General features: G+C 49.1%; 1 protein-coding gene across 7 annotated transcripts in view; it reads left to right on the top strand.

The window, feature by feature from the left end:
- The window catches only part of trrap (transformation/transcription domain-associated protein), a 100,269-nt gene that overhangs the window by 54,158 nt on the left and 30,611 nt on the right, over positions 1-15,500 (top strand). For all 7 annotated transcript variants that reach the window (XM_035404681.1, XM_035404682.1, XM_035404675.1 and 4 more), the window contains 8 exons: positions 1,030-1,317; positions 1,477-1,614; positions 1,934-2,046; positions 2,389-2,524; positions 4,659-4,850; positions 10,560-10,755; positions 11,150-11,415; positions 12,754-12,854. In XM_035404681.1, coding sequence (XP_035260572.1) covers positions 1,030-1,317; positions 1,477-1,614; positions 1,934-2,046; positions 2,389-2,524; positions 4,659-4,850; positions 10,560-10,755; positions 11,150-11,415; positions 12,754-12,854 — 1,430 coding nt within the window. The remainder of the gene's footprint in view (positions 1-1,029; positions 1,318-1,476; positions 1,615-1,933; positions 2,047-2,388; positions 2,525-4,658; positions 4,851-10,559; positions 10,756-11,149; positions 11,416-12,753; positions 12,855-15,500) is intronic.

Genomic DNA, 15,500 nt, shown 5'->3' with positions numbered 1-15,500 from the left:
CGCAAACACCGACAGAGGTTTAGAAAACAAAAGCTACAACAACCGTTTCCTAAAACGTGGCCTGATTTTCAGGCCTGTGAGGTAGCCCCTCCCATCCCACCCCACATTGAAAATGGGCTAACTCTGTTGGGGAAATGATACAAAAGGAAAAATGACCCCTTAATCATTTCTTTCCCCCATTGAAATGACAGGGAAAATGGCCCACCCAAAAAGTAGGGCACACGTTTATGCTAATGTAATTCTCTGCACCTCTGAGGCCAATGCTGTACTTTAGGAAATAATTCAGCGTATATTAAAGACCCAGGGAAAACACTGTGTGAGGTTGCCTTTTGAATTCACATGTCACAGTAATGAACAGCGCGTGTCAGTTGTCTACACCTGTATTGAAACAAAGGCTCCGGCGAAAATGTAAGGGGGAGAAAAGACCTCGGCAAAACCAATCCTCCATTTCCCCGGCTTTGTTTGTTTTGTTTGATTTGTGAGCCTGTCTCAAAGAGCTGTTTAAGGGTATCCCTGTTTGCCCAGGATAAGAACCACAATTTGTGCATCACTAAGTTAATTATGGGCTGTATTGGCGTGTGCAGGAATTGGTCGGTCTTGAAAATGAAGGCTGTTATTCAAAATGAAGCCTGGAATACATTAGCTTCGGCTTCTGTCGGAAAGCCTATTTTTAAGCAATGAAGCATGGTGCTAAGAATTACTGCTGTGCACGTAGGATTTACTGCTTCCTGTGCTTTTTACCTGTTAAGCTGAAATGGTACCTCTGCACCGAGGCAGTGCTCTGTGTCAAACCATTAAACTACAGAAGCCAAACAGATTTTTGAATGCTTTTATTTCCTTATGTTTGTTTTTAGGTTTTCTACAAATGGTCCTTTTAGTTGGTCTTAATGTTAGCCTTTTCAGTATTTCAGTTTTACGTCCTTGTAAAGTTGCATTAGTAGAGCGTGCGGCCGCATTGCATTGCCGGGTTTCTCGCTGGAACACGGCGTCTGAAGTCCCTGTCTCTACCCCTCCCTCCCCCGCTGGCAGTCCCTTTCCGGAGAGATGAGCCCCTTCCTGTGCAGCGGCAGCCACCAGGCCCAGAGGGACTGCCAGCCCAGCGCCCTCAACTGCTTCGTGGAGGCCATGTCGCAGTGCGTGCCGCCCATCCCCATCCGGCCCTGCGTGCTCAAGTACCTGGGCAAGACGCACAACCTGTGGCTGCGCTCCACGCTCATGCTGGAGCAGCAGGCCTTCGAGAAGGGCCTGAGCCTGCACATCAAGCCCAAGCAGAGCACCGAGTTCTACGAGCAGGAGAGCATCACGCCCCCGCAGCAGGTGAGCGCCTCCCCCAGCTCTGCTGCTCGCTCGCGGGTTTCTCCAGAGCGCCGGGCGCCCCAGAGCCTGCTGGGTTACAGGGGGTGGGGGGGGGGAACATCGCGGGTGGGCGAACGCGCGTGCGCTCCCGTGGGTCACTCCCGTTTGCTGGCTCCTCAGGAGATCCTGGACTCGCTGGCGGAGCTGTACTCGCTGCTGCAGGAGGAGGACATGTGGGCGGGCCTGTGGCAGAAGCGCTGCAAGTTTCCCGAGACCAGCACCGCCATCGCCTTCGAGCAGCACGGCTTCTTTGAGCAGGTTAGCGCGCCGGCCGCGGCGATGAGCGGCAGAGCGGGGGAAGACCTGCGTCGGGCCCGGGCCTATGCACCCTGGTAGTCTTTAGACTAGACGTTCTTTTACTTTCGAGCAGACAGAGACGTAGGATCAAATACAGCTTCTTCTGTGGATCAGGAGCTATGTGGAGTGCCGCTGGGGACCTCAGGTTAGGTTCCACCCACGGCTGTGTCAGAGCACCGCAGTGACTCTGCTCTGACTGTGCAGTATGCACTGCGTAGTGTGGCTAACCAGCGCTCTTTTCCTGACCCGAGTGGGGATTTTGTCGTTTTTGTGCTTTCAGGCGCAGGAGAGCTACGAGAAGGCGATGGAGAAAGCGCGCAAGGAACACGAGAGGAACAACGCGTCCCCCGCCATCTTCCCCGAGTACCAGCTGTGGGAGGATCACTGGATCCGGTGAGGAGTCTATCTGTGTCCTTAGGAGAGGGTCACTGGCACTGGCACAATCTAATGTTAGGTTTTGAGCTAATTTAGAAATACGCTGTGCTTTTCATTATTGTGTCTGCCTTTGATGCTTTCTGTAGTGAATTTTTACTCCAGTTGAAGCCTAATAAGGACATAAATTGGGATAAAAAAGTGGCCTCATTATCTGAGTGAGCTGATAATGGCAGGCTCAATGGGACTTGAACTAGGGAGAGCTGACATTAGCTCCCGCCGCTCAGAATCCCCCGTCCTGCTGTGGGCAGGACCCTGTGCATGACAGTGCTAACCGTGCGCAAATCCTTCTGCTCTCCCCAGCTGCTCCAAGGAGCTGAACCAGTGGGAGCCGTTGACCGAGTACGGCCAGTCCAAGGGCCACACCAACCCTTACCTGGTGCTGGAGTGCGCCTGGAGGGTGTCCAACTGGGCCGCCATGAAGGAGGCGCTGGTGCAGGTAGCGTTGGTGTGGCAGGGAGAACCCAGCTTTTAAAGAGCATCCAGAGTCCTTAAGCCGTCAGAGCCTTCAGCCACTTGATCGCTGTCCATTACGTGGACCGAAGTCAATACAAACATGACACACAAGTTGTAGCCCAGAGTGAAAATATATGATTGCAAGTGCAGAGAGCAAATGACCCCCATGCACACGCGTTTTAGAAATCGTGGTGTGAATTCTCTGCCATTTTGCAAAACAAAGGGAATGTAGATACGGTGCGAGTGTGATATCCTCTTCCCTGCTGGGGAGGGCAACACATAATAAGCACAATTCAGCGCTTACAGCTTCCAGAGCCGGCACTCCGGAGAGAGATAAAGAGCCATCGGCACGTAAACGTCACAGAATCCTGAAGGTCACGGAGCGTGTGTTTGTGTCCTGGGGAGAGTGCAATCTGTTTAAACGCCGCTCCCCGGTGTCTCTTGAGCAATGGTGAAGGGCTGGCTGTGTCCCGGGGTCTCCGCAGGAGCAGCCGGCTGTGGACAGTAGGGGGTGGACGGCAGAGGAGGGGGCAACACACAAACCCCGGCCATTTACACGAAGCGCGCGCTGTTGATACTCCCATCCATTATCTGTAGCGTGTGTGAATTTATTTTCCCTAAGGCTAGTGCGTGGAGGACACCCACGCCGCAAGAACACCGGCTTTCTGTTGAGAGGTTAATTCGTCTGGCCGAGCTTTTTTAGCCACGTGAAGGGCCGAAGGAAACGACCCGAGAGGAAGCGGCGAAAGAACGCGCCGGTAACAGATGCGTTCTAAACGCTCAGCTTCTTCAAGGAGACTGGGAAAGGCATCCATTGAGGTCTCTGCCTAAGGTGACACCTAATTAAATTGTCCACCGCTGCAGCTCCCCCAGCCCTCCCTCCGCCCGCCGTTTGCATCTAATATTTACGGATCCGTCCTTGAATAATTGCTCAAACATCTGCCGGGAAGCGATTTGTTTTCAGAGACAGGCCGCCCGCTACTCGCAAGCAATGGCTGTGAGGAAGTTTAAATGTCCCGGCTTTCAATTAAAGCAGAGCCGATAAGGCCAGCGCATCTCGGGGATATTCATCAATTGCCAGCAGTGATAAGTGTGCGTTGACTGATCACTGTAATTACGCGTCTCGCGTAGGCGCGTTGCACAAGTTTTACAACCCAGCTGTTGAGACTTTTTTCCAGTTTCTACCGGGCGCAGCGATCTTAACTGAAAAAGAAGCCTGGTGTTGAATCCCTTTTTTTTCCACATGACAGTCCCAGTTTTGTAAGAGAAAGTCTGAATACATCTGTTGGGGAAAAGCTGTAGATGCTATTAGGGTACATTTGGAACGTACACCCAACGAAGAGTTTGATGGGTACATAAAATTCACCTTCATTCAGTACTGCGTAATTTAATGCGAATGAATGGGTAACAGGACTTTACCTACAGAGCTGAGATAGGACCCCGATCTTGAAAAATGGCATAACATTAAAAGCAGTCCTTATACACGACCGTACAGGTCAACATGGATCACGCCTTGTTTCTTTTCATAGTTGCAAGTACACAAGCAGTTCTTTAGCCAGCGAGGCTGCGATGGCTCGGAGAGGTTGTCTTGATTGATGTTTATTTTGTTCAGTTCTCTTGTTTTGTCTTTACCTGCACAAATCATTGTGCTTTTTTTCGGTGTGCTGTTAGCAGGTGCCAGCCTGGTACAGGCTCTGATTTATGGCAGTTATGGGCCTGGAGGTCGAGCTGCATTATGAAGCAGCTTTGCCTTTTTTTATTTATTTATTTGTTTAATATCCAGACACAACGTAGAAGAAAGCCTCTGGTGACACATTTTGTTGTTGTCCCTTTGCCCGCTGTAACCTGAAACTTGCAGCTATTAACATCCTTGCTCTGATCCCCAGTGCACTGTCAGCACCCCAGAGGAAAGCAGTCCGATCTCATGCAAGACAGAGTACATCAATACACCCCCCCCCCCCCCCCCCCCATGCGTACACGCACACACACACAAACACGCATGCACACACACACACATGCACGCATGCCCACACTCTCCACAAACACACATACACACACACCCGCGCTTCATGTTTGGCGGGTGGAGCTGAGCTGTGTCTGTGTCTCTTGTTTGGCAGGTGGAGCTCAGCTGTCCTAAGGAGATGGCCTGGAAGGTGAACATGCACCGGGGGTACCTGGCCATATGCCACCCAGAGGAGCAGCAGCTCAACTTCATAGAGCGGCTGGTGGAGATGGCGAGCAGCCTGGCCATCCGCGAGTGGAGGAGGCTGCCGCACATCGTGTCCCATGTCCACACGCCCCTGCTCCAGGTGAGCAGACTGCCGGCTAAATAAAGCACACTGTGACAGTTGAGTTTATGACCTGCAAAAAAAAAAAAACTGAAATCATGGGGGCCAATCGCAAAGGTTACATTAGCAAAAAATAAGCTTCTGTAAATACCAGGACGAGTGAGACAAAAAAAAGTCTTAATTACCTCAAAATACTAATGGGTTTGCTTTGCGGTTAAAAAAAGTTAAAACTCGCATGGCCACTACTAGCTGGGCTCAAGCCCTAAATCTCTGGATTAATGTTTGGATGCTTTACAGCTGCTTCTGAGCAGCACATTTCAGATTCGGAGAGGTAGTATCTTGATGAATGTATCTCAGAGCATTAAGAACAAATACACACTGAGACACAAGTCTGCTGAAATAAGCTCCATTTAAAAACATGACAGCCATGTTTCTGTTAAACACAAACTTGGCTTTATGCCGTCTTCAAGTGAATAAATGAAATAGGCAGTGAGGATGTCTGCGTGAGCTAGACTTGAACCCAGATATTAGCAGCTGGGGGTCAATCATATTGAGGCCTAAGCAGTGTGTTCTGCAGCAGCAACTAGAAATAAAAAGTGTTGCAGTAGGTGACATAGCTACTTTTTTATGTTGTAGTTATTGTTTGCTAATGCATGACAGTGTATTAATATTTATTCTTTTATTTTTTTGTTGAAGCTGCAGCTTCTTTTTAAGTTTTGAGGTATTGAGGAAAAAGTGGTTTTAATCAGACCAATTCTTCAGCAGAAAATAATTTTAAAACATTTTGTGAAGGTTGAAGGTAAAATTACCTGGAATGTCTACATTAAAAAAATTTCCTTTGTGTTCAGGATAATTCAGGGTGTTTCAAGCTGATAGGACCATACCGGTCAGTACTACAGTTCTGCATTCAGATGTTTTTCAAATATTTCCAAATCGTGTCAAATTTAAGAAAATTATATGTCCTTGAGGCAAAGTTTTTTCGATTGAAGGAGAGAAATTTGGAATTCTTTTCAATATAGACTGGGTCAAAATGGTTAAGATTTATAAACTTTCAGTTTTTAAACCTTTTCGCCTTTTTGGCAATATTTTCAAGGCATATGTTTGATGTGGTCACCCACAGTCCCAAGTTTTCAAGTACCCCTGTAGGAGTAAATTTAAAGGAAAATAAATAAAATTATGAGAAATACTAGAATGAAAACGTGAAAGATCCAGCATTCGAGTGGCTGCAGGAGATTTGTTTTTTAATTTCTAATTATTTAAATGTGTGGGACATTTGCATGTCAGTGAATGCTGTTCATTGTATACTTTGAGCTGCAACTGCTTTGAACAACAGCCTTTTAAAGTTCAGCCACAGTTTTCAAATGTCAGATTCCATAGCTGTCATTGCATAAAGATCATATAGGGAAGAATTTGTGCAGCTTATCGACACATCTTGAACTTAACAAACTTAACATTTTGAAAGTCTTGTTCTATGATCTAAAGACCAATAAAAGGCTTTCTTTCAGCATGCTGGCACGATATCGCAATAGATAAAAACATGAATCTGGCCATTCCACCATCTGTAAAACACAGTTTTCAAGCCAGCATCATTATTGGTTGTCTTGGTAACCATTACAGGTTGGGAAAGACCCATTATCAGTGTAGCTTGCAGGTCATTAACAACTTTATTATAGCCAGCTGTCTCTGTGCTTGCTAATGAACCCATTTATTTTCCTTTCTGCTGTCCGCCTTAGCCGCTACTACAGTACAGACATGTTCATGCTTTCATAAAGCTCCTCACCGTTCCTCGAGTGCATTTCTGTCACGTGGGGGATCACCACCTTCCCCAACGGCCCACAAAACATCATTTACACCAGAAATATTATGTTCCCAGGTTGTGGGCCGTCCTGACCTAGCCCAGTCCTGCTTAACATTAGCCAAAGTAAATTACAAGATCAAAAAATGTGGAATAGTTATTATGTCAGACTTTTTGTTTTAAGTCCAGCTGCACCTTTTATATTAAAAGTAAAACAGAATGTGGCGCTATTGTTTTTGTATTGATTACTTGTGCAGCAGTTTGGGGCCCAGTTTTATCAAATTGCCTCTTAACCAAAACGTTCAAATTCCACTCATCTCCAGTGTCCCAGCACCCAGATCTCTGTCAGGTGTCTATTTTCAGAGGGCTCTCTCAAATTGCCATGCAGCGAAGCATCTGGTGTGTTGCGTTCTTTCACCAAACGTCCCACGCGCGCATGACTTTCAGCGGCCTGTCACTCAGCTCGGGAGGAAGTGTGATGTCCACAAATTCAGTAAAATTTGAAACGATGAATGTTTTACGAGAGCTGTTATTTTGCTCAGTGAAAGCGGAGACTCAAAATCGATATACGGACTGCACCCCTGCTTGAGATTCCTCTGGCAGTTCTTCCATAATCCCCTCCCACTCCATCATTTTCACAAACCTGCTTATCAAGCCCAACAGAGAGAGTCTGAATCACGGCTGGGGTAGTCTCGTGTATTAAAAGGATTAGGACCAAGAAATAAATAAGAAATAATGATTGGAACTGGCAAAAAAATACTGAGCCTGTCTTTTAAATAATTAGCTAAGTGGGTCATAATGTTTCTCTCAAGAATATGTCTTTGATTGAGTATGTGCTCTGGCAAAAAATGGTCTCCCCTGTAATGTTGTCTTTCACCTCCTGGCTTCAGCAAGGACAGCAGAGGTAACGTTGACTAAACCACTAAACCGTCTGTGTTTTCAGTAGGAGCGCTTTTATTAAAATTCATTGTGGACGCTCAGGCCCGCGAGCCTGACGCCTGGGCCGCCCGCGTAATCAGCACAGGCACAATGGACCGTCTGTGAATTGATGTCCGGCGTGCTGGACGCGGCGGAACAGTGACTCAGCACGTCACCCAGGGCCTGTCAGGCTTGTGTAGGGTTTACACACGGGACAGTCATCCCCCACTGCCCCCCCCCCCTCCCCCCAGACACGCAGCGTAGACGCTTCCCTCTTGTTGCCTGCTTTCATTCTTATCGCTTGACTCGGGGCATAAACTCTGTTTGTCACTCCAATTAGTGAGGCTGTAAAAGTGTCTTTGCGGTTCAAGTGGTGGGCATTGATCAGAGCTTTTGTTTTAGGAGAGCGAGGCACCGTTGAGATCATCAGCCGCACGGGCTCCTGGGACGGTCTGAAGCGCTGTCACACTTCTCATGTGGTTCCGTCGCAGATGTCCGATGCGTTAGGGTTGGCTTTAATGCGTTAGGCTTGGTGTTGTATAATATTTATTGAGTGCATCTGCAATTTAGAGGCCCGTTTTAGAGCTTGTTCTGCTGGACCAGTCTGGTTCCCCTGCTAATGAGGCCTGTCGCACACCCGTACTTTTAAGTGTCTGTTTTTAACTGTCTCTAGTATAAAAGCTCACAAGTCTGGCAATAACAGTATATTTCCTCCAGAAAATCTATGATCACTTGGAGGCAAACCAGGCTGTTGATGTACTTCAATTAAGGCAAAAAAGTGCTTGTTCATGGGCACATTTGTTAATTCTAGATCTGCTAAAACTGCAACAGTTACTTCAAAGGAGTATTAATGAATGAATAATATAGTTCAGTGATCTCAAAGCACTTGACAGTGATCTGATGTAAATGATCTCAGCCATCATCAGCATATAACAACCGTCCGTACAGCAAATGACCACTCTCCAGACCTAAAGAGTCAGATGACAGAATGCACAGATATAGGCATTTATCTGAAGCAGGAAGACTTGGATAATTTAGTGCCTCACTGCCTGAGTGTTCTCTTCACTGTGTCTGTCTGAAAAAAAAAAAACACTACGCTAAAATGATTTTTTTTTAAAGCAATTATGTCAGAGTAGAATAATTTGCACGTATTGGCAAAAAATAAGTATAGGCTGTCACTGATATGACAGGCACCTCCCACTAGCTGCCCAGCCTGGAACGGAGGAGTGTGGGAGGCAGAGAGTGGGAGGGAGGGAGAGAGGGGGGGGGAGGGAGGGAGGGAGGCGGTGGGGTTGGCAGTAGTGTCAGTTCTGCTCCGGGATCATCTCCATAGGGTGATGGGCGGTCTGCGTCTCGCCCCAGGGGTGTAGGAGATTCCAGGGTAGAGACCTTTGGTGTCTAAACTGTGATCAGGGCACTCTGATATGTCAAGTTTCTAAACTGGCCCTGGGTCCTTGCTGCAGTTAGATGCCTGAGTTGATGTTGCCAAACCATTTTTATTCTTATTATCTGAAGGCCCTGTCAGGAGGAAAGTGCATCTTGTTGTTGTGGCTCAGGTGCTACTACCAGTGCCCAGTTGGTTGCCAGATAAGGTCATTCTGTGTTGGAGATATTTGTTTATTTCAAGGCATATATCATCACAAATACTGAAGTTTTCACCAAGCATATCTACAGCATATTAATTGTGTGTTTCAGTGTCATTAACAATATGAAAATATTCTGAGGTTACAATTTTTGTATCTTTATTATGCAGATATTATGGCAGTACTGAATAATATAACTATAAAACCTGTACACATATCTTGGCAAAATAATAAAAACATTGCATGAATTGTTGCACACATTTAATATTTTGTTCAAGATGCAGGAAATTAGTTGGCACATTGTATTATTGTCCTCTTAGTGGAAATATGCTACAATCATCAATCACCACAGGCAATTTTGCAGTGGAAATATACTCGTACTGTGCGTCTGTTTTCTCCCAAAATGCACAATTAGAAAATGGCTTCCCAGAAAGTCCAATAAAAGCGATTAAAAGAGACAGGGGTGGCAGGCAGAGACTGGAGAGCAGCAGTAAGTTTAGAACAGCGGTAATTACTTTTCTCCATCAGATATCGTTTGATTAAATACCTGGAAGAAAATTAAATTTACATGATGAATGGGCACTCAGAATGAGGGTTATAACTTGGCATCAGCTGATATTAACAGATAATTGTGAAAAATATTGTATTGCTTAATTTATTTTGTTTCGAGAGATTTGATTTGGTGAGTCTCTGGCCCGATTTAGGACATTTATCTTTTAAAGTGGGTATTAGAATTGAATACATTGTTATCAGTGTTCCTCTGCTGCGTGTGGGGGTGTGCGTGCTTCTGTCTGTAGAATTCTTACTTCATTACAGCGGCTGCAGGAAGCAAGCGGTGAGCCTGCGAGTCCTGCTCTTTGGTTTTTTTAACTTTTCCCACCTGACACTCCCCTTAACCCAAGGTTCCTACCGCCAATCTGGAGTTTTTCTGATTGCCACAAAAAAAAAAATACCACCACCTTTTTCCAAGCTCTTGATCAATATCAAATGATGCGTGTTGATTGACAGATTGAGTGGCTGACTCAATTCATTTCACAAGCAGATCACAACAGATTCCTTGTACGTTTGAGTCGAGCGCAGGTGCATCGGGGTGTGAAGCTCATATTCCTCCTCGTGAGACTTCTGCTTGTTCGGGTAGAAATGTCAAATTGTATCCCCTCGTGTGGAATGCATTTCAGATTAGACGTGGCGGAATGCCATCAGGTTGACAGGCATCAAACACAACACAGTCGGGCTGTTCGTGAATCGTGTAGAAAACACTCTGATCCGTCCATTAAGCATCACGTCATCTCTGTCATTGCTGGCGCAGTTTTCCAGAGATGCTAAGTCTCCCGTCAGGGCTGGGAAGTGAGATTGAGGTTTTGGGTTTCCTTCGAAAGTTTCGGATGGGCTCGCGGGGTCCGGGTCCTCCTCACCTCCCTCCTCTTCCTCCAGGCGGCGCAGCAGATCATCGAGCTCCAGGAGGCGGCGCAGATCAACGCGGGGCTCCAGCCGGCCAACCTGGGCCGCAACACCAGCCTGCACGACATGAAGACCGTGGTGAAGACCTGGAGGAACCGGCTGCCCATCGTGTCCGACGACCTGTCCCACTGGAGCAGCATCTTCATGTGGCGGCAGCACCACTACCAGGGTACGGGATCCGCGGGGAAGGGCCGGTCATGGCGCGGGCGTGGTCCAGAAACGGCACGGTCCGCTGCCCTTCGGGCGGAGCACGCAAATCTAAATGTCAGTGCAGAAGTGACCGGCGAGGATGAGGTAGAAGTGTATTTTGCCGCATTATTACAAAGGTGAAAGATTTGAAGCTTTTGTCTGAAGTTGTTTACAGAATCCTCCTGGGATGTCGAGACATTCATTTTGATACTTGGACTCCCGGTCTATTTGGACTCATGCTTACCTCAGTGAAATGGAGGTTGTAATATTCTTGGCATAGATATTTTTACTACGTCTTCAGAGAAGTTAGGATCCCAGCCTCCACGTTTAGCACGTGGTGATATTACTTGTGCCCGGCGGTGTCTCTTCTCCAGCTATCGTGACGGCCTATGAGACCAACACGCAGCACGACCCCAGCACCAACAACGCCATGCTGGGAGTGCACGCCTCCGCCTCCGCCATCATCCAGTACGGCAAGATCGCGCGCAAGCAGGGCCTGGTCAACGTGGCGCTGGACATCCTGAGCCGCATCCACACCATACCCACCGTGCCCATCGTCGACTGCTTCCAGAAGATCCGCCAGCAGGTCAAGTGCTACCTGCAGCTGGCGGGAGTGATGGGCAAGAACGAGTGCATGCAGGTGAGAAGCTGGGGCTGTGGTTCTGTAAGCTGTCCAGCTGCTCTTCTATTCATTTCACTCCCCTCCGGCTGAAATGAATGTGTACTATAGTACCGCTGAGCACTTGTGCTCCTGTGGTTCGTCAGATGTGTGTGTGTTTGTGGATGCAGGGATTCTCAAAACGTTTGGCTATACATGAAAATTTACAATGGCAATGATTGTTGGCTAGCAAGCTAGTTATGAAGACTAGCTATCTACATAGTACCAATGGATAGATAATGTTAGTCAGGGTATTGTTTCTTAAACACCAGGTGTCACTGTTGAATTTTTTTTTTTTGAGCGTTAAATAAGATTAAATAAGTGCGTTTATTATTGTAAAATGTTTTTTTCTCCTGATGTTTAGTCTCAATGGCATGAGTCCCGGCAGGGCTCTGAGGTCTGCGGGTAACCCTTGTTTGTTGGTTTTCTTTTTTTTTTTTTTTTGCCTTTTGCTGTCACCAAAGGTACCACTGGTTCAGTTATGGCACCTGCAACAACTCGTTTTAGAAAACGGAATGGTCTAGCTTTCCATTTAACCCGCTTCAAATAAATGAATGTGAGCTATTTATTATTGCTGTTTCTAATGACGTGTCTTCCTTGCATATAAATTGTTAGCGCACCGAGGATGGTCGTGCTGATGGGAGGAGTGATTTACTGTAAAGGTGTCCCCATTCTTTCCAGTCCTGACCCCTCACTCATCCCAGTGAGGGAAGGAGCGGCTGATCTTCATTCCGTTTGGGGGTAGATGGTGCTCAAACCTGCCCCTGGCAGAAGCATTCTCTCTTAGCCTGGAGAGCTTCCGGATTAATTGAGGCAGTGCCAGCAGCCTCCTAGTTATTGAACTGCCATTGGGCTTAATAAGAGCTGCCTTTTCACTCCTATTACTGGAAATCCAATTTTAGACACCATAATTTCTCTCAGACGTCCAAGCTCAGTCACTTCCTTTCTGGTTGGAAAAAGTCTACACCTTTGATTGTGGTGGCTGGGCAGTGATGACTCATACAGCACGTGTGTTTGGAGCTGTACGTTCTCCACAAAGGAAGTGAGCTCTCCCATGTCTGTTATGCAGTGCTGGATTTATATTGAGGGCGAATTGGGACCAAATGATGTTAAATGCTGTTTACAAATATATATGCAGGTGAAACCTATTAAGTATAAAAAGCATCCAGTGAAAATCCCCGCGGTCTCATTCCTCACATGCTGAGATGAACTTGCCAGTGACACTGTGTGTCAGATACGGTTTGCTCTGAATCTGCAGTATCAGGATGGACTGATAGCTCAAAGGCCTTGACCCTGTCTGTCACTTCTGCTCTTTATCAGGGCCTGGAGGTGATCGAGTCCACCAACCTCAAGTACTTCACCAAGGAGATGACAGCTGAATTCTACGCGCTGAAAGGCATGTTCCTGGCTCAGCTCAGCAAGTGAGTCCCTCTCCTCCGTGGCCATGGGAAAGGCAAACACAGACGGGTTTGCTTCCTCTCTTCGCTGCAGGACGGCTGTGGCACTTCAGCCCGCGTTTTCGCTGAGCAGCGGCTGATCGCCCGGACCGTCTGATTTATTTAAAAAGTGTGTTCAGGCGAGAGGTGAGGGTTGTCAGGTAGTGCTGGGGTTTAAAGTTAGATGTTCGGCGCATGACTTCTACTGGGGAAAATCTGCTGGACTGGTCTCTTCAGCGGGCTGTGAGGCAGAGCTGGATTCTGCTTCTGTCCTCTCGCATTGTGGGGCACGTGAGCGCTTATCCCCCCCCCCGTCTCACCCCCTCAGAACAGAACCTTCCGTTCAGCACATCAAGTATTTATCTGGGCTAGTGGAATAAAGTATTAACTAGTACAGCGAGACCGTAACCTTGCTTCGTGAAACATTACCCCCCCCATCTTTCTCTCTTTGTCCTCTCACCCGCTTCTTCCTCACTCTCCTGCTCTCTCGCTATCACTCTCTTACTCTCTTTCTCTTTCCCTACCCATCGCTCTGTCCATCTCTCCCTCCTCGCCCCGTCACCGAATCCATAGTTGTCCCCGTTACGGATAGTCCCGGCCGCGCCTGACTGCCGTTTAATCAGGCCTGCTTCTGAATGCGAGCGGGCGCTGGCTCCCACTGCTCGTCGCTTGTTTAGAACGTATCCAGCGCGTGAGCGGCCTGCTTCTGAATGCGAGCGAGCGCTGGCTCCCACTGCTCCTCGTTTGTTTAGGACGTATCCAGCGCGTGAGCGGCCTGCTTCTGAATGCGAGCGAGCGCTGGCTCCCACTGCTCCTCGCTTGTTTAGAACGTAACCGGCGCGTGAGCGGCCTGCTTCTGAATGCGAGCGGGCGCTGGCTCCCACTGCTCCTCGCTTGTTTAGAACGTATCCGGCGCGTGAGCGGCCTGCTTCTGAATGCGAGCGGGCGCTGGCTCCCACTGCTCCTCGTTTGTTTAGAACGTATCCAGCGCGCGAGCGGCCTGCTTCTGAATGCGAGCGGGCGCTGGCTCCCACTGCTCCTCGTTTGTTTAGAACGTATCCAGCGCGTGAGCGGCCTGCTTCTGAATGCGAGCGGGCGCTGGCTCCCACTGCTCCTCGTTTGTTTAGAACGTATCCAGCGCGCGAGCGGCCTGCTTCTGAATGCGAGCGGGCGCTGGCTCCCACTGCTCCTCGTTTGTTTAGAACGTATCCAGCGCGCGAGCGGCCTGCTTCTGAATGCGAGCGGGCGCTGGCTCCCACTGCTCCTCGTTTGTTTAGAACGTATCCAGCGCGCGAGCGGCCTGCTTCTGAATGCGAGCGGGCGCTGGCTCCCACTGCTCCTCGTTTGTTTAGGACGTATCCAGCGCGTGAGCGGCCTGCTTCTGAATGCGAGCAGGCGCTGGCTCCCACTGCTCCTCGTTTGTTTAGAACGTAACCGGCGCGTGAGCGGCCTGCTTCTGAATGCGAGCGGGCGCTGGCTCCCACTGCTCCTCGTTTGTTTAGAACGTATCCAGCGCGCGAGCGGCCTGCTTCTGAATGCGAGCGGGCGCTGGCTCCCACTGCTCGCCGCTTGTTTAGAACGTAACCGGCGCGTGAGCGGCCTGCTTCTGAATGCGAGCGGGCGCTGGCTCCCACTGCTCCTCGTTTGTTTAGAACGTATCCGGCGCGTGAGCGGCCTGCTTCTGAATGCGAGCGGGCGCTGGCTCCCACTGCTCATCGCTTGTTTAGAACGTATCCGGCGCGTGAGCGGCCTGCTTCTGAATGCGAGCGGGCGCTGGCTCCCACTGCTCCTCGTTTGTTTAGAACGTATCCAGCGCGTGAGCGGCCTGCTTCTGAACGCGAGCGAGCGCTGGCTCCCACTGCTCCTCGTTTGTTTAGAACGTAACCGGCGCGTGAGCGGCCTGCTTCTGAATGCGAGCGGGCGCTGGCTCCCACTGCTCCTCGTTTGTTTAGAACGTATCCGGCGCGTGAGCGGCCTGCTTCTGAATGCGAGCAGGCGCTGGCTCCCACTGCTCCTCGTTTGTTTAGAACGTATCCAGCGCGTGAGCGGCCTGCTTCTGAATGCGAGCGAGCGCTGGCTCCCACTGCTCCTCGTTTGTTTAGAACGTATCCGGCGCGTGAGCGGCCTGCTTCTGAATGCGAGCGGGCGCTGGCTCCCACTGCTCCTCGTTTGTTTAGAACGTATCCGGCGCGTGAGCGGCCTGCTTCTGAATGCGAGCGGGCGCTGGCTCCCACTGCTCCTCGTTTGTTTAGAACGTAACCAGCGCGCGAGCGGCCTGCTTCTGAATGCGAGCGGGCGCTGGCTCCCACTGCTCCTCGTTTGTTTAGAACGTAACCGGCGCGTGAGCAGTTGTGATGAGCGATCAGTCACAGTATTGTATGAATTCATTATGGAGATCATTAACAATCGATATGACAGGTGGATTAATGGGAGCGCGCGTGCCGGGGCTCGGCTGAACCCGACGGTGAGGGGATTGATCCGTCTCCATTAGTCTCCGCCGTCTGCGCTGGCTGCGCAGCTCACATCTGGATGATCGTCTCCATTTGCGCGCGGGATTGCAGCCATTTTTTACTCTGTTTGTGCGAAGCCCTCCCGGTTTTCCTCCATGGTCACGCGTGACTCATTAATCCC

This window comes from Anguilla anguilla, chromosome 2 (assembly GCF_013347855.1).
Source record: "Anguilla anguilla isolate fAngAng1 chromosome 2, fAngAng1.pri, whole genome shotgun sequence".
NCBI lineage: Eukaryota > Metazoa > Chordata > Actinopteri > Anguilliformes > Anguillidae > Anguilla > Anguilla anguilla.
The sequence above is the reverse complement of the archived record's forward strand: the minus strand, read 5'-3'. Positions and strand labels throughout refer to the sequence as shown.